This window comes from Peromyscus eremicus, chromosome 14, assembly GCF_949786415.1.
Source record: "Peromyscus eremicus chromosome 14, PerEre_H2_v1, whole genome shotgun sequence".
NCBI classification, from domain to species: Eukaryota; Metazoa; Chordata; class Mammalia; order Rodentia; family Cricetidae; genus Peromyscus; species Peromyscus eremicus.
Genome location: NC_081430.1, coordinates 69,054,519 through 69,077,690, shown reverse-complemented (window position 1 = coordinate 69,077,690; position 23,172 = coordinate 69,054,519). Strand labels below are relative to the sequence as shown.

The following is a 23,172-nucleotide window of genomic DNA, read 5'->3' as shown; positions in this document are numbered from 1 at the left end:
CCTGTCTACAAACAAATGAGAGAGATGGAACTGTACTGTAATATCAACAACCCAAGCTGGGCGGTGGTGGTACACGAGGTGGTCGCACATACCCTTAATCCCAGCACTCGGGAGGCAGAGCAGGCAGATCTCTGTGAGTTGGAGGCCAGCCTGGACTACAGAGCGAGATCCAGGACAGGTGCCAAAGCTACACAGAGAAAGCCTGTCTCAAACAAACAAACAAACAAAGCATCAACAACCCGAGAATAAGGCTATAGACACAGCACTCTACGTCTGCTATCCTCTTTCCAGGACTAGTCAAAGAACTTCCAAGAAATGGCTGATAAGAGCAGTTTGCTGTTGGTCAAAGTAAACAAGGGTTGAAAATTAAGGGTTTAATTTAGTTGGATTTAGATGCTACTTTAAAAAGAGGAGACAATCTTGGCAAGTAACCACAACTGTTTAAATTTTCCAAGTAAAGAACGGAAATGACAGCTTTGTAGAAGTCCACTTAATTTCAGCCATTTTAGTAGAACAAAAAGCATCATGTTTGATATATAGTTTATATTATACACTTTCCAAATCAGGGTACTTAGGTCTTGCTAGGTGACCCAGGTTAGGCCTGAACTCAGTCTATCCGGGTTTCCAGAGTGCTGAGATTATTCATTCTTTTTTAAAAAGTAGGTTCTAAATGAAATGAAAGAGGCTAATTCAAAATCCATTTGAGGGCCGGGCGGTGGTGGCACACGCCTTTAATCCCAGCACTCGGGAGGCAGAGCCAGGCAGATCTCTGTGAGTTCGAGGCCAGCCTGGGCTACCAAGTGAGTTCCAGAAAAGGTGCAAAGCTACACAGAGAAACCCTGTCTGGAAAAACCAAAAAAAAAAAAAAAAAAAAGTCCATTGGAGGATCTCCGGCAGACCAAAGATTTCATCTAAGCTCTGCTAAGGACGTCAGGGAGAGCACTTTAAATTTGTTTACGGCTCTGGTCGTCCCGAGAGGGATTCAGGAAACAATGGTTGTTCTGACTTCTCAATGTCAGAAGTGTAATAATGATTAGAATTCTGAAGGGTATAGTCAGGAAAGACTAGAACAAGTCAAAGAAGGTTTACTATGCAGAGCAATCCCGAGAATGCAGAGATCCTAACATTATAGTTAGAGCCTCCGCCCCTAACCCAGTCAGGGCCTGGGCTACTTCAAATGCAAGTGGATGCTACCGTGCATGGCTTACGGTCAGTTTAAAGTAATAGCTTTAAAAACCATTCTGGAATGATATACTTAACTTACTATCTTTGGAGATTTTTCATAATGTAACTGTCATCAATGATATACTAAGATAGTAACAAAACTTATTTGCTAAAGAAAAACTAATTAGAGTTCTATAATCAAATGAAAATTACTATCATCTTAACTATCAAGAAAGAATTATAAGAAAAGAGGAAAAGCAAGGCTAACCGCCCCTAAAAGTGCATATTTTTCTTTTTCTTTTTCTTTTTTTTTTTTTTGGTGTTTCGAGACAGGGTTTCTCTGTGTAGCTTTGCGCCTTTCCTGGAACTCACTTGGTAGCCCAGGCTGGCCTCGAACTCACAGAGATCCGCCTGGCTCTGCCTCCCGAGTGCTGGGATTAAAGGCGTGCGCCACCACCGCCTAGCTATTTTTCTTTCCAACATACTTTTGGCACCAGATGCTCTCAAAAAGAAAAAAAAAAAGACCAGGACCCTCCAAGTCTATGTTGGAAACAGTTAAGCAAATGGAACATGTCCTGTGAGGGTTTACTAGAGGAACAACCTACTCTGCTTAGGGAAAACCAGAAAAACCTTACAGGAGTCGACATTCCAGCTGGGTCATGTACCGGGAATAAAATCCTAAGCAGTGTGTGTAGGGGTGGGAGGCAGCTCTCAGGTCAAAAACTAAGATAAAGACAGAAGGCTGTGCAAATAAGTACTCTTGGTGATCGGAAGACCACATTTCTAGCTGAAATGAGGAGTAAAGGAGGTAGAGTTAAGGCTAAGAGGGAGACTAGAATGAGACTATGGAAAATGTGTGGCAGATATGAAGTGTGGGTTAATCTATAGGAGCCCCAAACCTCCTTACCAATTTAGGGAACAGTTCTCTTTCACAGCAGTAGGAAACACACCAAATCTGTCAAGCACAGGCCCACAAGAAAACCAGCAAGAGACAGCGGAGGCTGGGTTACAGCGGCTCTGCTTCCCAAGAGCAGAGCTAGGAAGGTGGACAGACAACGGTGAAATTAGGAAGACTTTCTGAGGAAGAACGGGAAAGATCTGCTAACTCCCTGTTTTCTAAAAGGAGAAACACAGACGATGTTATTACCTTTCTTGCTTGTGTTTGAGTCAGGGTTCCTCTGTGTACCCCTGGCTGTCCTTGAAGATGTTATTGCATTTTTTTTTTTTTTAAGATTTTATTTATTTACTATGTATACAGTGTTCTGTCTGCACATATCCCTGCAGGCCAGAAGAGGGCGCCAGATCTCATTACAGATGGTTGTGAGCCACCATGTGGTTGCTGGGAATTGAACTCAGGACCTTTGGAAGAGCAAGCAGTGCTCTTAACCTCTGAGCCATCTCTCCAGCCCCGTTATTGCATTTTTAAAAAATTAAAATATAATTATATCATTTTCCCTCTTCCCTAAGAAGTTATTACCTTTATCTAATAATGATTGAAAAATTACAAGAGAAGAGATGCTGTGTTCACTTCTGGGAGTACCGGTTTTGAGGCTTTAAGACGTGCACAGTCTATATCTAACAATCCTTTGGAAACATACATGAGTGTCAAGTTCAGAAAGATGAGACCCAGCTCCATCTGAGACTCAACAGCATGCAGAGGTGACTGCAGTCAGAGGAAGAGATGACATCTACTTAAAAGTCAGTAGAAAACAAACCACACAAAACCAAGTCTCCCACGGAACCACTAGTAGAGAGAGGAAGAGCAGAAGAAACCAAGGAAGAATACTCAGAAATAAAGGAGGAGAGCTCAGGAGGAAACAATGACACCAAGAGTTCTAGAACAGACGACTAACACACAGCGGGATTAACAACAACAACTTATAACGGAGCGGGTCAGAGTGACTTGGGGAGAGGGGCAGAGACGAGAAGAGAAGTTACAGCAGGTATTTAAACAGTGTCGTTACCCATCACTGAGGGAAGGCTCTGTCCTTTAGCAGCACCAGTGTCAACAGTACATTGTTCCAACAGCTGAGTTTCCAACTCCCTGAAATTTGAAAAAGTTAATGAAATTAAAATACCACAACTGATAATCTTTTCTTACTTAATAACTTCACCTAATAAATCATGATGTCTCATATAAAAGTGTTTGTTTCGAGGCAGTCTCTTGTAGCCCAGGCTGATCCTGAACTTCCTATATAGTTGAAGTGACCTTTAACTTGTGACTCCCTTGCCTCTGCCTCCGAGGTGCTGAGATTACAGGTGTGTATCACCATGCCTAGTGTCATGTGGTACTGGGGACTGAACCCAGGGCTTTGTGCATGCTGGGCAAGCACTCTGCCAACGAAGCTACATCTCTAGACCCATAAAAATGGCTTTATCTGGGGCTGGAGAGATGGCTCAGAGGTTAGGAACATTGGCTGCTCTTCCAGACATCCTGAGTTCAATTCCCAGCACCCACATGGTGGCTCACAACCATCTGTAATGAGATCTGGTGCCCTCTTCTGGCCTGCAGGAACACATGCAGACAGAACACTGTATACATAATAAATAAATAAATAAATCTTTAAAAAAATGGCTTTATCTTTAAAAGAGGAATACATTCAATCACCCTACTCCATACCCAGACTTCCCACGTCCTCCTCCAGGGTCTAGCTAGCCTGGCCCCTTCTTTGCTGCCTCTACCATTCCACTCCACAACCCCACTTCCCAAGTCTTCTTTGAGGGCTCGGCCTGAACTAATGCTGGGAGTCCACATTCCCAGACTTCATTCAAAGTATACCAACAATATGAAAGATCAGGCTAGTAACCCTCTCCAAACCCACCAGCCTTGTAGAAATGCTCGCCATTGAGAATTACCTAGATGAACTCCAGGACATCAAACTGAAAAGAACAATTACAAACTTCATCAAAGAATTCAAGGAGTTTAAAGAAGACACAAAGAAGCAGCTCAATGAAATTTGGAGAATTAAACACCCGAGTGACGCCCAAGAAACACAAGTATAAGGCTGAGGGAAATGGGGAAGACCATCCCAGATTGAGAACAGAATTCTGTCAGGAGATAGAAACACTGAAGAGGACTCAAGCTGAAATGAAGACAGACTTGAAAAACAGCCCAACTACAAAACTCAAAGGAAGGCCTTCAAGTGGAATGAATCAAGCAGAAGACAGAATATCTGGACTTGAAGATAAAGTCTGAGGATCTACACCAGAAAAACAAGGAACATGAAAAATTAAAAGAAAAAGAGAATACACACATAGAGGAAAAGAACGCACAGGAAAATGTGGGCACCATGTCCAGGACCAGATGGATTTTCAGGAGAATTCTACCAGACAGTCAGATTATCTACAGTCAGTCCTTCCTAAAACTAAAAGAGAGGGAGGGAGCGAGGGAGGGAAGGACTATCAAGCTGGTATCACTCTAAGACCCAAACCAGAAAGATATAAAAGATATAAAACCAAAAAGATATAACAACAAAAAGAAACCTACATGCCAAAATCCCTAATGAACGTAGACTAAAAAAATACTCAAGGGGTTGGGGATTTAGCTCAGTGGTAGAGTGCTTGCCTAGCAAGCACAAGGCCCTGGGTTTGGTCCTCAGCTCTGGAAAAAAAAAGAAAAAAGAAAAAAAATGTTTAAAAAAAATATTCAAAAAAAAATTCACAAACAGAATACTGACATACACTGAAAAGATTCTACACCATGACCAAGTTGCCTTTGTACCTGAAATGTGGGGTGGCTTAATACATGCTAGTTAATAAATGTAATAAATCACATAAATGGACAAAGATCACATGATCATCTCAACAGGTTCAGAAAAAGCCTTTGACAAAACCCAACATACCTTCATGATAAAAGTCCTAGAGAATGTAGGGACAGAGGAGACATACCTTAACATACAGAGCCATATATGAGAAACCCACAACCAACATCGTTCTAAATGAAGAAAAGCTTGGAGCAATCCAGTTGAAGTCAGGAATGAGACAGGGCTGTCCACTGTCTCTACTCCTTTTCAACACTGTGCCTGAAGTACTAGTTGGAGTAAGAAAGCAAGAGAAGGAAATGAAAGGGATATAAATAAGGAAGAAGTCAGACTACCCCTACTGCAGATGGTATGATACTATACATCAGAGATCCCCAAAATGCTACCAGAAAATTTCTAGAAATGGTAAGCATAACTTAGTTTTCTATACAACAAACACACAGACAGGAGATCACAGACACACTCCCATTCATAACAGCCTCAAAGAAAATAAAACATCAAGGAATAAACCCAACCAAAGTGAAGGACCTCTACAACAAAAACTTTAAACCTCTGAAGACACTCTGAGACAAGAAAAAGACTAGAAAATGGGAACAAAAATCCATGCTCATGGACTGGTAGTATTAACACTGTGAAAATGACTATTCTACCAAAAGTTTTTACTGATTCAATGCAATCCCAGTAAAAACCTCTATCTCACTCTTCACAGAAATAGAAAAAAACTATCCTAAAATTCATATGGAACCACAATAGAGCGAAGATAGCTAAAACAATCCTGAGCAAAAAGAACAATGCTGGACGGTAGGGATACAATTCCAGATCTTTTGTGTATGTGTGTGGTTTTTGAAACAGGGTTTCACTGTGTAACTCTGGCTGTCCTGGAATTCACTCTGTAGACCAGGCTGGCCTCTAACTCAGTGATCCACCTGCCTCTGTCTTCCAAGTGCTGGGATTAAAGGCCTGTACCACCATGCCAGGCTACAATTCAATATCTTAAGATAGATTATAGAACCACTGTAATAAAAACAACACGGCATTGACACAAAAACAGACATCTAGACCAATGGAGCTAAACTGAAGTCCAACATGAGCACACATAACTTCAGCCACTTCATACTTAACAAAGATGCCAAAAACACACTGGAGGGAAAAAGCATCTTCAACAAATGGTGCTGGAAAAACTGGATGTCCACATGCAGAAGAATGAAATTAGAGTCACTGCTATCACCTGGCAAAAAAAGAAACTACCTCCAAATGGATCCAAGACCTAACTGTGAAACCTCAAACCCTGAAACTGCTGTAAGAAAACACAGGCTGTGCCCTACAGGATAAAGGTGCAGGAGAGGATTTCCTGAATAGGACTCTATTTGCCTAAGAATGAAGGCCAACAGATGACAAGTAGGACTGTATTTAAAAAGAAATCTGCACAGCAAAAGAATCAACCAAGTGAAGAGGGAGCACACAGAATCTTTGCCACCTATACATACTTCTTACAGGGGAGCAACATCCAGAACATACAAAAAACTATTTAGGCATTTGAATGGCTCATTCAAATAATGGGCCTGGGACCTGACCAGTGAGTTCTCAAAAGAAGGAAAATAATGACTGAGAAAAATCTCAAGAACTGTTCCTCATCCCTAGCAATCAGGAAATGCAAATCCAAACAACTCTGAGATTGTGTCTGACTCCAGACACAATGGCAAACATCAACAAAAGAACTGCCATGGAATGTGGGTAGGGATGCAGAGAAAAGGGAGCCCTCTTTCACTGTTGCTGGGACTGCCAAGTGGAGCAGCCATTCTAGAAATCAGTGTGCAGAATTCTCAAAAAGCTAAAAATAAATCTACCATACGACCCAGCTATACCACTTCCTGGCCTGCAGATACTTGCTCAGCCACGTTCACTGTGGCTCTATTCACAACAGCCAGGAAATGGAAATAAACCAGGCCTGGTGGCACACTTGGGAGGCAGAGGCAGGCGGATCTCTGTGAGTTCAAGGCCAGCCTGGTCTACAGAGTGAGTTCCAGGACAGTCAGGACTGTTATACAGAGAAACCCTGTCTCGGGAGTTGGGGGGGGGGGGGGTTGGGGGGAGTTGGGAGTGGAGAGAATGGAAACAAGGGAAATATACTTTAACCAACAAACGGATAATGAAAATGTGGTAATGTATACTAGATAAAGTGTAGACGTAAAGAAAATACACTGAATACTATTCAGCTGTAAAGAAAAATGAAATCATAAACTTTGCAGGTAAATGGATGGAACTAGAAAAGATCATAGTGAGTGAGGTAACCCAGAACCAGAAAAACAATGTAACGTTCTCTCTCATAGGAGGCTCCTGACTCTAAATCTTCAGATAGAATTGTAGTCCTCACCCCTCATCAAGGAAATTTCTCTTTGCAAGAGACAGAGACCACTATAGAAAACCACAACCAATCAAAATGTAGAGTTGTGGCGTCCAGTCCCAGTGGATACACCTACAAAACACTCCTGCACCTGGGCTCAAGAAACACTGCAGAAGAGGGGCAGAGAGACTGTAAAGATAAAGAGGACCAGGGACTTGCTGGGAGATTGTGTTTCAGTAATATCAGAAGTTCATCCATAGTCTGAACAAAAGAACTGCCCAAATGTGAGCTGAATAAAGATAGTATCACTGGGCATGCCAAAGTGGACAAGGCCGCAATCCTACACAAAGAATTATAAGCAACCGAGGAGAGCTGGGAACTAGAGAGGTGGTCTTCCCCAGAGAAGAGCACACCAGTTGTTGTCCAGTGTCAAATGGTCAGCCCTGAAAACATACATACAGGTAACATTACAAGGACTCAACAGGTTATATTTAGGAATACACACACACACACACACACACACACACAGAGTTATATTTAGGAATACACACACACACACACACACACACACACACACACACACACACCCATATGTATAACAATAGTGAAAAAAGAGGCCATGAATCTGAAGGAGGGGAAAGTAGATGGGAGGGACTGGCGGGAGAAAAGGGAAGGGTAAAATGTTGTAATTATATAAATCTCAAAAAAAAAAAAATCTGATGATGCATTCAAATCTAAAAGAGAAGAGAATAAATTAAAACTCAGATTCTAAACATTGGCTTTCGGGGCACTGGTGAGAAAACATCCAAGAAACTTACTTGTGAAGAGCTTTTCCTCCTAAGGGGAGCGCTCCCCAGCAGTTCAGTACTGGGATGCCTTCATATATCTAGAGCATAGTCAAGGCCATCACCATCTTAGGAGATACAATGTTTCCTTGGTATTTACACCACCCTCTACCATACTGTTCTAATCAACCTTGGTGGTAAGTTATTACTTCTTATTTTCAAAGCTACAGAAAAGTTAGGAGCAAGTCTTTTACACAGTGTTCACCAAAGAAAACAGACTTCAGTGTGCACAGGCAGGCACATATCACCATTCATTAATTAGGGTAGAGGCACCCAACAAGGAAGCCACTAGCAATATAGGCCTGTTGAGTGCTTAAAATTCAGCTGTTCAGAGCTTTGACGTTTTTAAGAGCCCAAGTTACAAGGCAAATTCACAAGTTTAATAAAGGAAAAAATACTTGGATTATATAATAGTTTTTATATTGATTACACAGAGAAACAATATTTTTTTATATACTGGGCTAAATAAAGTATGCTATTAACTTTACTGCTTTAATTTATAAGAATTTCTTAGATATTTTTAAATTCCACATATGGCCCACCCTATATTTCTACTGGCCAGCGCACAAGACCAAACTCTGCATCTACTGCCTCACTTCATACACTGCTTTGGTTAACATTCGGTAAGTACAATACTTATAAAGGGAAAAAGAATACTGACGAGCGTGTCAGTTTCGGACACAAACACAGGTGTATAGTCTAGCCAAATGCTTATAGAAACTCACCCTAACTTCCAATTTTCTTATGTTTATGAAAAGAATAGTACTTGTATGGCACGATTGTTTTGAGAACTAAACACAAAGTACTTCATATTTGAAAAGCTACTGCCTAACTTAGTTCTTATTTCCCTCAGGTAAACATTTCTTCTCATATAAATCTAGGTCTCAAAACTGCTAGCCTTATGTTCATGTACTTTAACTACATTTTCAACAATGCAACATTCACTGTGACAATACTATAAAGTGTCTATCTATATTTTAAGTGTTTATAGTGAAAGGAATATACCTATTTATAAAACCAGTAGTAATACTCTGTGACAGCCCGAATTATTAGCTGTCTCTTATTGGATGATATAAACTACATGTCAGGTCCTACATTAAAAGACACACACCATTTCCATGAGATGGGATATCATCAAATTTTATAGATATGGAAACTGAGGCCAAGAGTGTAAGCTACTTGAGTGGTACCCTGTAAAGAAGAAGCACAGCCTAGATTTGTCCTTTCCTGCCCTAGCTCATTAACCCAATGTTCACAGATAGGAAAAAAATGCATTTTTTCTATAATGAAGGTCAATTTCATTCTACCATTTAAAATTTTTTTCTTAGTTTAACTTTCTCATTTTAGTTTGCCCAATTATTCTTTGTATGACTTCCTTTCTTAGAATTTAATTATCCTCATTAGCTGATAATGCATCTTGAAAACCGAACATAATATTGACTAGATCTTCTCCTGGAGCATAAACTAAGACTGAATCATAATGATAACTTCTACAAGAAGTTAAAGTTTTACAAGTCTATGAACTTTAGCACATGATAAGTTGTACTGCACACAGTAATCTAAAATACTTCAATAACAAAAATCACTCTTATAACCCCAATTACTTTAGTTAAAATGAGTGGGGGAAAAAAAAAAACAAAAACAACCCACGACATGAGCTAATTGATGAAAAGATACAGGCAGCACCAGGCTTTCTCTATATCCACAATCCAGGACCATGGCAGAATTAATCCCCAGTGTCAGGAGAGCCATTAGATGACTTGGAGCAAGTAAGACAGATGGAACCTGGAAAACAAAGCAGCAGAGACCAGGGCTGAGTTCAGTGTTTAAAGATGTCTGATTCGTTTGCAATGTACTGGAAAAATTCATAGGTACACTGCATTGATTTATATTGTTCAAACAACTGTTGGTGTTAAATGAAGAACTAGCTTTCTGATTTAGATGAATTTACTCAATAAAGTATATCACAATCAACAGAAGTAATTTAACTAGGTTGTTTCATTCCAAATGACAATTCTGAAGCATTTTTATCAACACTACCTTTTCTGAAGTTGAATATTGAAAGAGATACAAGCCCAGAAAAATGTACAGTCAGGGGAAGATGATACTAAAAAAATTGGTGCCTCTGCCATCCAGATGAAAATACTGGAAAGAATTCCCCATCTCTCTCTACCTCCCCTCCCCCCTTCTTCCTTCCCTTTGGGGAGCAGGGTGAGACAGCCAGGCTGTGGGTGAACTGCAGTGACCTCCTGCTCACTCTCAAGGGCTGGGGTCACAGGCATGTGCTCTTATGCCCAGCTTTAGGAAATAATTCTAATTTATTTAAGACAAGAGTCTCATGTAGCTCAGGCTGTCTTTTTTTTCCCTTTTAAAATTTAGAGAGAGAGAGAGAGAGAGAGAGAGAGAGAGAGAGAGAGAGAGAGAAAAGGGGAGGGTAGGGGAGAGGAGAGAGAGAGAGAGAGAGAGAGAGAGAGAGAGAGAGAGAGAGAGAGAGCACGCGCGTGCAAGCGCACACATGCATGCACGTGTAGCAAACATGTGGAGGTCAGAGGCTAACTTGTGGAAATTAGTTCTCTCCCTCTACCATACAGGTCCTGGGGACTGAATAAACTCCTCAGGTTGTCAGGCTTAAGGGCAGGCACCTCTACCCACTGCAATGCATCAACAGTCCTCACAGGGTCTTGAACTTGCTATGTGGTTGAGGATAACCTTAACTGCTGATCCTACATCAACCTCCATGTGTTGAGATTACAGGAATATGCTACCACGCCCTGCTAGACAAATAATGATTATCATTATTTGCAAAGTTTGTACTATGAACTATATTTTTAAAACACCAGGGGCTGACAAAATGGTTCAGCAGGTACAATCACTTGGAGCACAAGCCCAGAGACCCGGGTTTGACCCCTGGAACCCACATAAAAGTAGAACTGACTCCAAAGTTGTTCTCCACACTGAAACTGTGGCATGGCCATCCATTATCATGTGCATATACACAATAATAATAAAAACTTAGAAGAAATTTAAAACCAGCCCAGTTGTGGTGGCATATTCCTTGAATTCCAGCACTTGGGAGGCAGAGGCAGGCAGATCTCTGTGAGTTCGAGGCCAGCCTGGTCTACAGAGCAAGTTCCAGGATAGCCAAGGCCACAGAGAAACGCTGTCTTAAAAAAATTTAAAATCTCATCATCCCATCATAACATAGCATTATAAATTGAAAAGCAAAACTATAAATCCTTAACACTTTTTTTTTTTTGTTTTGTTTTTCGAGACAGGGTTTCTCTGTGTAGCTTTGCGCCTTTCCTGGAACTTGTTTTGGAGACCAGGCTGGCCTCAAACTCACGGAGACCCGCCTGCCTCTGCCTCCTGAGTGCTGGGATTAAAGGCGTGCGCCACCACCGCCCAGCTAACACTTTTTTCTGTGAGAATTTGCTAGATTTGGTGATAGCACAGATATTTGATCAAAATATGAAAGTCTTTTATAATCAAATGACAGATAAAAAATAGTTGTATTTTTTTTTTCATTTAAAAAAGTTATGTGCATTGGTGTTTTACCTGCATGTATGTCTGTGTGAGGGTGCCAGATCTCTTTGAACTGGAGTTACAGACAATTTGAGCTGCCATGTGGGTGCTGGGAATTGAACTTGGGTCCTTTGGAAGAGCAGTCAATGCTCTTAACCACTGAGCCATCTCTCCAGTCCCCAGATTATTATTACTTATACAGAGAAGGTATTCTAGTCATATAAGATAAGGATACCCATGTAAAGCCACTGAAATCCTTCAGTGTACACGCAGACTTTTCCCCTCAGCTAAGAGCTGACCTGCCTTCCTACTCTGCCGTCTTCCACTGCAGTGAATTCGAGTCATGACATCGGAAGGGCAGTGCTAGAGGACTTGTTTCTTCAGATTTGTCTTACAAAATGACTGACAACCAATCACCCTTGCCAGCGTGTTTTTAGTATTAAGTATGTTTTGACTTTGGTAAAACATATAAAAATGTTTACATGGAATCAGCTTTTTTTTCTCAAACAGGGTCTCAAGTAGCCTAGGCTGGCCTCCAATTCACTATGTACAGAGGTGCCCTTTACTCTTCTGCCTCCACCTCCCAAATACTGGGATTTCAGGCAAGCATCACTGGTTCCTGTTCTTATAAAATGAAGATTACAAGTAATGTTACTAAAAGTAAGAGGTAATCCCCACTCCTGGGACCTCCCATTTTATGAGATAAAATTCGGACTTGGTTTAAACATTTCCTTAAAATGTAATATGTAAGATTTATTTTATGAACAATGTACATGCCAGGCAAATGCCCTACCACTGAGCTAACCTTCAGCCTTCTTTCTACTTAAAAACAATTTACAAATTTCATTTAAAAATAGGTATCTCGGCTGGGCAGTGGTGGCGCATGCCTTTAATTCCAGCACTCGGGAGGCAGAGGTGGATCTCTTTGAGTTTGAGGCCAGCCTGGTCTATAGAGTGAGATCCGGAACAGGCACCAAAACTACAAAGAGAAACCCTGTCTCAAAAAAAACCAATAAATAAATAAATAGGTATCTCAAGGAGTTGGGAGATGTCTCCTCAGGAAAGTGCTTGAGCTCAGATCACCCCAGGAGCCATATAAATAAAGCTGGGTGCAGTGGCACACTCCTGTAATGCCAGTGAGAGGAGACAGCAGGGACTTCATGGCCAGCCAGGCTAACTGAATCCACGAGATATCTTGTTTTGAAAACTAAGATAGAGAGGCTAGGGATGTGACTCAGCTGGTACGAGTATTTACTTAGTGTGCATGAAGCCATGGGTTCAATCTCCAGCACTGCACAAAAACAGATGTCAATCCTAGCACTTGGAGGTGAAGGCATGTGCTGGCTAATTTCATGTCAAGCTGACACAGGCTAGAGTCATCTGGGAAAGGGAACCCCATTGGGAAAATGCCTCTATAAGATTAGGCTGTAGGCAAGCTTGTAGAACATGTTTTAACTTAATGATTGATAGGGGTGGGGGTGGGGGTGCACGGTGGTGCATACATGGATAGATTCAGCTTACTGCGGACTGTAAGTCCTGGGTTCTATAAGTAGGCTGGGCAAGTCATGAGAGCAAGCTGGTACGCAGCATCCTTCCATGGCTTCTGAATAAGCTCCCGCCTGCAGGTTCCTGCTTTGACTTCCCTCAGTGAGGAACTGTAACCTAGAAGTGTAAACAAAATAAAGCCTTTCCTCCCCAAAGTTGCTCTTCGTTATGGTGTTTCATCACAACAACAGAAACCCACACTAAGACAGAAGCTGGTAGCAGGCTTGTAGGGTATTGCTGTGATGAATTGGAAGGACTTTGGAACTTGGAGCTAGAAAAGCCACTGAGTGTTTAGAGCTCAAATGGGTTGTTCTGTAGGCTCTTAGATGTTGAAAGCAATGCAGATAATGAAGGCTTGGTCACGGCAGGAGGACCAAAAGTTCAAGGTCATCCTCAGCTATACAGCAAGTCTGAGGTCAATTTGGGCTTCATAAGACCTCAAAACTGTCAAAAATAAATGAAAAAATACGATGGATAAATGACTAAGGAAAACACTGGACCTCTGGCCTCTACAGATACTCACATACACATGTGTACACAAACATGTACACATACATACACATTAAAAATAAAAATAGGTACCTCAAAATATTTGAAAAGAACACGAGTAAGTGTCTCTCTGAAGTGGGAAGGACATAATACCGACTCAATAACCACAACCCGGCGGTCTCTGGGATTCACCAACAGATGCCTGAAAAAATGATAGTTTTGTTTTTAAAAAGAAATAAAGATCTGTACTTTTTTGATAAGTAATGCAATTTAAGAATAAACTGTACTACCGTATCTTAAGATGTTTTATGACAAGAAGACATCTTCATTTTATTACTCCAGGAAGATGATGTTCTGAGTTCTTAGAGTAGGCCAAGCACTGTAGCAGGAACTACAGTCATTATCATTACCACCATTAGCCATTAGACATGTATTTTCTTGTTAGATTTGCAAAAGTAGTATAGGCTCACAAAACTCCAGTTCTATAGACATTAACTTGGAAACCACAAGAGCCTAATAAATTTATTGTCCAGAAAGCACAAGAAATGCTTTGTATTGTTTCCTCACTCTTATAGAGGAGTACGAACATTTAAGCAGAAATACACAATCCATAGTTGTTCTTTGAAGTGTTTTTTTCACTTTTCAATGCACTTTACTCTTCTGAATCACTCCATACAGATACAGAACACTCCCCACCCCATCCCCACTGGTGCTCAGGACAGAATGTAGAACTTTGAGCATGCTAATAAGCAAGTGCTCTACCACCGAGCAAAGAGTCTCAGCCCTAATAACAACTGCATCTTTCACCATATGGATATCCATTATTTACCTAACAATCCCTTTTATTAATGGACACTTGATTTGCCTTCAATGTTTTCTTACGGTTTTTAATTTTCTAATCTTCAAGTATGTTTTTCCAAAAGCTGGAGGGATGGTGGGATGGCCCCGTGGGTGAAGGCACCTGCTGACATGCCCGAGTTTGACCCACGGGACCCACGTGGAAGGAGACAACAGACTCCAGACACATGCCCTGACACTCAAGTGCCTACAGACATGCATGCACATGTACACACATAAACTTTTAAAAACAATTTTACAAATTTTAAAAGGTTGAAGATAAACAAAATTGGCAATGGAATCCAACTTTCTTTTTTGCATCAGATGCGCTATAACCAAACATCCCTTCAACTGGCATTAGAGGAAAAAAACAATCTACCTAACCGCTGAAGTTAGGAAAAACAACCTTGAAATAAAGTTTCAACTTACCTGAAATACAGTATGTGGATGAATTCCTTTAAGTAGGAATATAATTCTTCTGTATTGATATTATACTGGACAACTTTGATTGGCTGTAAAAAAATTAAAATGATTTCTTTTATTAATAAACAATCTTTTTATGCTTTTTTAAACTAATATATTTACTCATAACAAATGGATTTATATTAATGATATAGATATCAAGAATAATTAACCTTGGGCTACACCTGTAGCTCAGTTAGCAGACCTACATAGCATATATAGAGCCCAAACATGGCATAAAAACATAAAATTCGCTGTAGTGGCACATGCCTATAAACCGGCATGAGGATCCCAATTTAAGGTCATCAGAGTTTAAAGCCAACCTAAGATACATAAAACTTTATCTCAAAAACAAAAAACCCCCAAACAAAACAAATCTCCCCCCAAAAAGTGTTAGGAATTCCAAATAACTGGCAATGGCTAAAAAAATAGCAATTTGAATTGTAAGAAAGAGAAACATACATCTATAAGTGAATACACAGTGCTGTGTTTATAAGCTTTTTTAAAAAAAACATCTGGGCATGACTGATGATAAAAACTCAGAACTGCTTAAGAAGCATGAAAAGGCTGGAGAGAGGGCTGAGCAGTTAAGAGCACTGGCTGCTCCTGCAGAGGACCCAGGTTCGGTTCCTAGCAAGCACCTAAGTAGCTCACAACTGTAATGGCAGTGCCAGGGGATCTGACGCCCTCTCTGGCCTCTAGGAGCACTGCACGTATGAAGTGGACTTGAATGTGTGCAGCAAAACACACATACACACAAAATAAAAATAATAAATCTTAAAAACAAAAAGCAGCAAAGGCCTCCTCAAATATTCTAGACCTGGTTCATTCCCTGGATTATATGGCTGTTGCACATCATGATTAAATTCATGTCATATAAAATTAGATAGACCTCAATAAAGTTGATTTAAAAAACAAAAACAAAACACTCAACCAGCAGTGATGGTGATGACTTTTTAATCCCAGCCCTCAGGAGGCAGAGGCAGGTGGATCTCTGTGAGTTCGAGGCCAGCCTGGTCTACAAAGCGAGATCCAGGACAGCCAGGGCTATACAGAGAAACCCTGTCTCAAAAAACAAAAACAAACAAACAAACAAAAACATACACACAAAAAACTCAAAAAATTCTCTTGAAATTATATTTATTTTACCTTATTTTTCTAATTTGCACATCTTATTAATATTAGTGTGGGGTGGGTTGCGCATGCGTGCAGGGGCATGCATGCATGATGTATGAGCGTGAGTGTCACAGCACTTGTGTGGAGGTCAGATGACAACTTTGTGGAACTGGTTCTCTCTTTCTACCTTTACATGGGTTCTGGGTTGACCTCAACTGCCAGGCTTGCTCTACAAGCACCTTTATCCACTGAGCCATCTTGCCCCCCCATAGTTTTTTTTTTTTTTTTTTTAAATACCTTAGACATGCCAGCTCTTTTTATCACACTAGGAATTATACATCGTGGACCAGTTTCTCCTGCAAATCCACACCTGCAAAGAAATGGAAAATAAACACTCGACTTATAACATTCTTTCTAAATATGTGCCAGAGAAACAATGGCCACAAAACATCTGGAGATATGTCTGCTCACTTAAAGGGTCACAGGAAAAAATCTAAAAAGATATTAACACCTATTGATAATTTTATAACACACTATAGGAAGAAGCAAAGTATATCAAGTTTGTTACACCAAAATAAGCCATTGTCTCATTTATTTTTACAACCCTGCATATACACTATGTGACTTCCTTCAAATGTGATAGGATATGAGAAGGGCATCGGTCTGTAGCATTGTAAGAGTGTACTTACATAAACCTAAAAACACAGCTGTGTGTGACTTTAGACTATACACTTTTATAACATGTTATTATACTAAATACTGCAGGCAACTCTAACTCAATGGTGTTTTTCTATATAAAAACACAGAAAAGAGTAAGTATTTGTACAGCTAAATGCATGGAAACATGGAATAATGGGAACTACAATCATTCAGAATAAAGAAACTCTGGTCAATGACAACCCACATGTTAATGAAAAACCATGACATCATATATGTGGTCTTTCATTGACTGAAATGTCATTCACTATATGACACATGACTGATTCACATACACACTATCAATAATCTTATAATTCTACTGTTATTAGTTTTAACATTGATAAATAATATAGTACTATTGCTAATAAAGTAACTTCTAGCATGCTACTTCTCAAGACTGTTTTTTTTTTTTTTTTTTTTTTTGGTTTTTCAAGACAGGGTTTCTCTGTGTAGCTTTGCGCCTTTCCTGGAACTCACTTGGTAGCCCAGGCTGGCCTCGAACTCACAGAGATCCGCCTGGCTCTGCCTCCCGAGTGCTGGGATTAAAGGCATGCGCCACCACCGCCCGGCTCAAGACTGTTCTTTAAAAAAAAAAATATATATATATATATGTTTATTTTATGTGTATGAGTATTTTGCCTGTGTGTATGTATGTGCACTATATGCATGCCTGGTACCCACAGAGGTCAGAAAAGGTCATTAGCTTTCCTGGAACTTGAGTTAAGGATGGTTATGAGCCACTATGTGGGTGCTGGGACCTGAACCCAGGTCCTCTGCAGGAGTAGCAAATGCTCTCACCCACTGAGCCAGTTCTCCAGCTCCAAGGCTATTTTCTTACACTATGTGAATCTGACAGTTACAATAACTTCATACACTGTGAAGTCAAACACGCTTACACTCACAATAGCATTGCTATTATTTTTATTAATATTTCTTTATTGTGTGTATGTGTGTGGCCGCGATACAGTGGACACAGGAGGTGAGAAGACAGCTTGTGGGAGTTGGTTCTGTCCGTCCACTCTGGGTCCTAAGACTGAACTCAGGTTTTCAGACTTGGCAGCAAGAACCTTTACTGGGTGGAGTCATCTCATTGGCCCAAGTGTTGTTATTTATTTTGATTTTATATTCATGGGTGTTTTGCCTGCATGTATGTCTGTGTGAGGGTGTCAGGTCCTTAGAACTGGAGTTACAGACAGCTGTGAGCTGCCATGTGGTGGCTGGGAATTGAACCCTGGTCCTCTGGAAGAGCAGCCAGTGCTCTTAACTCCTGAGCTATCTCTCCAGCCCTGACCCAGATGTTAATTTTTTAAAACTATATATTCTATCCTTTTAAAAATTAGTATTTAAGCCAAGCATACTGGGCATATATGCAGTAACAGCACTCAGGAGGGCAGAGAGAGTAGGATCATGAGTTTGGGGCCAACCTGGACTACATCAGACATGTTTCCAAAAAAGAAAAAGAAAAACAGTAGCCAGTGTCATATCTCTTTTGTGTTAGTAAAACAAATTTTTTTTAAAAAATTATAAAAATGATTATAATGAAAATTTACCGTTAAATCGCACCTTTTGTTCTCCAGGGTACTTTTTTATACTGTTCTCCTGTGCCCAGGTATCTCTCTCTCTCTCCATTCCTTTTTTTTTTAAACCCCTGGCTGTCCTGGAACTCACTCTGTAGACCAGGCTGGCATCGAACTACTCACAGAGATCCTCCTGCCTCTAAAGGCACGCCGAGTTTCTCTCTCCAGCTTCTTTCTCCACTCTTATCTCCACGTTATTTACACTCAGTGCTCCTCAAAGTCCTCAAGACACATGTACTGGGGTAGTTTAACTTCTCCTTGACATCATTCTTAAACGATGTGTTTAATTATATTCCTACATAATAATTTATTTTTCCAATGTATAGCCAAAATAATTATTTCCAGGTAGTAATCTCTAAGTACTTACCACATTGTTTTAAAAAAATAAAATATGAATATGAGAGGGCCTAGTAGAGAATGAGAGAATAATCAAGAACTATGTATGATCCAATTCTGTAACTCCTAAGGGGCAATTTTTAAGTATGTTCCTGTGGCTATTTACTCAGTAGTTACTTGATATTTACTGAGGTGAGACAGTGCTTACAGATGTGTAAAGAAATAATTCAAGCATCTCTATTTCATAAATAAATTTACCTCATATATACACATATGTGTGTGCATATGTTGTAATTCTGTCAGTTTTCTCTTGAGCCGAATATGTATTTCAAATTTAACATCACCTTGTATATGCATATATGTGATATAATTCTGTGTTTTCTCTTGAGTCCAATACAGGGCCTCCGAAATGGATGGTCCAAAGACCTCAAAAATCTCCATCATTCCCGACACTGTCCAAAAGTTCTAAGGTTTGTGTATCTGTGTCTTTCACCTCTGCCCTTGAAAGAGATCTCTGCATCTTTGAGGACCACTACTCCAGTGTTTACAAAATGTTTTTTTTTTTTTAAGTGCAAACTGTGGTCTAAGAGTTTAGGTTAGGTAACCAACACGATTTCCAGTCTTATCTATACGGTTTCACGTCTTCATGTGCCTGGTCTTCCTAGGAGCAGGGTTTCCTACACTCTTGGGGAACAATCCATTTCCAGAGAACCAACGGGGCTCCCCACTCCATACATGTTTTACGATGGAAAGAGTCAGCAAGATCTCTTACAACAAGGTCTTACAACTCGATCTCTGCTTTCCTATCTGACCCAGCCAGAGGTAGAAAGCCGACTCCGGGGCATCGCTGTCAAACCCGGCAGTGAGGGCCCCTGATCATCTCAGGCGGGGGCGAGGGCAGTTCCCGCAGCTTCCCGGGCCTCTCGGCCCACCGGATCCGCCCGAGAGTCCTCTTAGACGACACCTCGGCACTGCGGACCGAGCTTTGCCTCGAGGCAACGAGGGCGGCGGTCCGCGGGAAGGCCGCGGGAAGGTCCCGGCTGCCCAGCGGGCCTACCGACAGCTGCCGGGCCGCGGCCACCCGCCCTTCCCTGGGGCCCGCAGCCACCCCAGGGCCGCTCACTTGGTGAAGGCTTCTCCCAGGTCGATCACGACCGCCGTCTTTTCGCCGCCGCTCCCCAGGCCCTCGTAGAGCGGCATCGCGGAGACACCGTGCAGTCGTCAGACAGTCAGCCGGGCGAGAGTTAGCCTCGGCGCGGGCGCGGGGGCGGGGCGGGGGTCCTCGCGCGGCTGAGGACCCGAGCTGGCCAAGGAGAAGCCTGACGCCGTAGCCTTCCTCGCAGACGCTCTCACTTGGAGGTCCGGGGAGGGCGCGGAAGGCCCAGGCGGTCAGGCGCGCCGGACACCTTAGGGGGCGGAGCCTTTCGGGTCCTTCCGCCCAGCGGCCTAGGGCGCCTGCGCGGCCGGCTCTTTCCCACCCTGCGGGTGGAGGCGGGAACTCAAAACCCTGGCTCGTTCTGCGGTTCTAGGTTGGACGTCTGTCCTGACATTTAATCGCCGCAATAAACACGCAAGATAGAGTCTGCTCAGGAGAGACTGACTTTCACTGTTCCCGCAGCGGTCCTAGAAACGGATCCTAAGGTCTGAATTCAGAACCTGCCTTGGGGAGGTGGAGACAGGCGGATCCCCAGAGTTCCCTGGCCGGCTAGGCTTGGTGCATGGGGAGCTCCAGGCTGAGTGACAGATCCTATCTCAAAAATAAGCCATTGAAAACGACGCTTAACTCTACCTCTGGCCTCCACACGCGTGTGCACCGGCGCCCAGACAAAAATCTTCTAACATAAGTACAAGTGATGTTTTGTTTGGTACCGAGTCATCTAAAAATTTTAATTCCAGATAAAGCACAGTTAAAGTAGCATCTGAATCTATGGAGCCTCCGTCTGGATTAGTGGAAACAGTGCTGAACCAGAGGGTGCTTTTTTCTCCAAAATTTTGTGTAAGCTGTGGAGAGATGCAAAAATCTTTGTGATAAAGTACAAATTGGCACTCTGACAGAGGACTGTTTACATGCTTCAAAGCTTACTATGAAAATATTTTCTTTAGAATTATAGCTTAACTTGGTGTAGTATTGAAGAGACTGTCAGACAGGGCACAGAGGAGAGAGGTCACACAGGAGATCTTAGAGCTGCTGGACTGGATGGAATGGTAGACCTACCAAATTTTTGCCTACCAAGAACCTCAGAATGAGATTTTACTATAATCAGGGTCTTTGCCGATGTAATTAAATTCAAATGAAGTTATGATTAAGATAAAGCCTAGTCTACCAACTACTAACTAATGTTGGTATGCTAGGTTGGGTGTTATCTCTATGACTGTAGGAAAAGGAATGTCCTGATAATCCCCAGAATATCTTTCATAACCTGCTGTACATGCCTATGCCTCTGAATTGAGCAGGGACAAGGTCTTTTCTGTTAAGTCTGCACAATGCTCAACTTTGGAAATTGTACTGCTAGTAAACATATTTACCTGCATCTCTGATCAGTGATCCTCCTGAAGGTAAATTTTTGGAAGTAATTGCATGAAATAGGAATTTGTGATGGGGAAGAGAATTTCAAGATGAGTGGAGAACCCTGGTGTGATGGCACATGCCTTTAATCCCAGCACTCAGGAGGCAGAGGCAGGCAGACCTGGGCATAAGTCCCTTGACTCTTTGGAAAGCCTCTTCTTACTTTGAGCAAACTACATGCTCCAGATGCTTTTAGTGATGTGCCGGGGTTTGTTATGATTTCTGCAGAATCGTGAGAACTAATAGTTGCTGGAGAGATGGAGAGATGGCTCAGAGGTTAAGAGCACCGACTGCTCTTCCAGAGGTCCTGAGTTCAATTCCCAGCACCCACATGGTGGCTCACAACCATCTGTAATGAGGTCTGGCACCCTCTTCTGTGTACATAATAAATAAATAAATCTTAAAAAAAAAAAAAAAAAAGAGTTGCTGGAGCTGCTCTCATGAGTTGGGCCACATATTGTCTTCATTGTTCCTCTGCTGGTCTAGCCTGGACCACACATTCAGTCTTCCTTGTTTCTCCCTGCTGGTCTGGCCTGGACCACACATTCAATCTTCCTAGTTTCTCCTTTATTGGTCTGGCCTGGACCACACATTCAGTCTTCCTTGTTTCTCCTTTATTGGTCTGGCCTGGACCACACATTCAATCTTCCTAGTTTCTCCTTTATTGGTCTGGCCTGGACCACACATTCAGTCTTCCTTGTTTCTCCTCTGCTGGTCTGGCCTTCTTTCCTCCCAGGTCTAGCAACTGTTCCAACTATGTGGTGAAGTCATTTCTAAGAGAGCTGGGACAGCTAGGCCAGCACATACATTCTAGTGATCACAGGCTACCGGGATGACATGGACATTAATTTTTGGAGTGGTTCCCAGCATGAGGCTGCCCATCGTCACTGCAGCCAGCAACTGGGGCCACAAGCTATTCCAAGTCCTCAGCTATCAAGTGGAGGCGGGCCAGAGCCAGGGGCAGTCTGGTCCTCACACTCACATCAGGGAGGGCAATCACATGATGAAGCTGAAAACAAACGCTGAAAATGTGACTGTTCACCCTACCTGCCCAAACTGGTCAGGAAGAGCCATCCCATCACCCCTCTGCAGGCTTCCTGCCACTAGGTCTTATGTCCTTCCAGGACATTACATGCAGATTCCCTGTGATACAAAAGTGCCACTTTCCGGAGTGTGTAAATTGGAATCTGTTGTTTACATGAACTTACCAAGTTAATTCTGCTGGTAAAATAAATTCTAATTAAAGGCCTGTTTGGAAATAAAGGAGAGTGATTGCACCCAGCTACATTCACTATCGTGAATGATCTCATTTTTATTTTATTTTATTTATTGTGTGGAAGGCAAGGCATTCAGTTAACTCCCCCAACAGGTTCATTTCCTAGAAAACTAATAAAGTCAAGCTAAGTGTATGTAGCTGTAAGCATTGCTGCTTAGAGCCACTCAGTGTCTCTAGCTCTGTCTAGAGTCCCCTTTCTCTTGGGATTTATCAGGAGCAGACATTCTTTGGATCCCTAAAGGTTGTAGACTTGTCTTAGAGAACGACTCAGTTCAAAGTTATAGCATGCCATCCGTCTCCCTCAGATGAGGACATTTGCCAGAAGAACAGGGTTGCTTTTCCTCAATTTTTTTTTTTTTTTAAATTTAACAAAAGTGATAGACTTGATCTGTGAGAGTCAAATTGAGAATTTTCCCGTTGGTCTGCAGAACCTAGTCTTATCAGGCTTGGGAATGGGAAATTCACCTCTGCTGAAGGCAGTGATGGTGATAATTTTAAAAAAAATTTCTTTTAACGATTTTATTTTATGGACATTGGCGTTTTGCCTGCATGTGTGTCTGTGTGAGGGTGCCAGACCCCCTGGAACTAGAGCTACAGATAGGTGTGAGCTGCCATGTGGGTGCTGGGAATTGA

General features: G+C 41.8%; 1 protein-coding gene across 2 annotated transcripts in view; it reads right to left on the bottom strand.

Moving 5' to 3' along the window:
• The window catches only part of Actr10 (actin related protein 10), a 32,626-nt gene extending 12,663 nt beyond the window's left edge, over nt 1–19,963 (bottom strand). The window contains exons 1-7 of one of the 2 annotated variants that reach the window (XM_059279338.1): nt 19,821–19,963; nt 16,383–16,455; nt 14,937–15,019; nt 13,764–13,872; nt 9,792–9,899; nt 8,088–8,155; nt 3,129–3,208 (exon numbers count right to left, since the gene is read on the bottom strand). In XM_059279338.1, the coding sequence (XP_059135321.1) occupies nt 3,129–3,208; nt 8,088–8,155; nt 9,792–9,899; nt 13,764–13,872; nt 14,937–15,019; nt 16,383–16,455; nt 19,821–19,897 (598 nt within the window). In that variant the 5' untranslated portion in view covers nt 19,898–19,963. Of the gene's footprint in view, nt 1–3,128; nt 3,209–8,087; nt 8,156–9,791; nt 9,900–13,763; nt 13,873–14,936; nt 15,020–16,382; nt 16,456–19,469; nt 19,690–19,820 lie in introns of those variants that run through there. The other variant, XM_059279339.1, reaches the window with a different exon arrangement.
• Nucleotides 19,964–23,172: the final 3,209 nt, after the last annotated feature.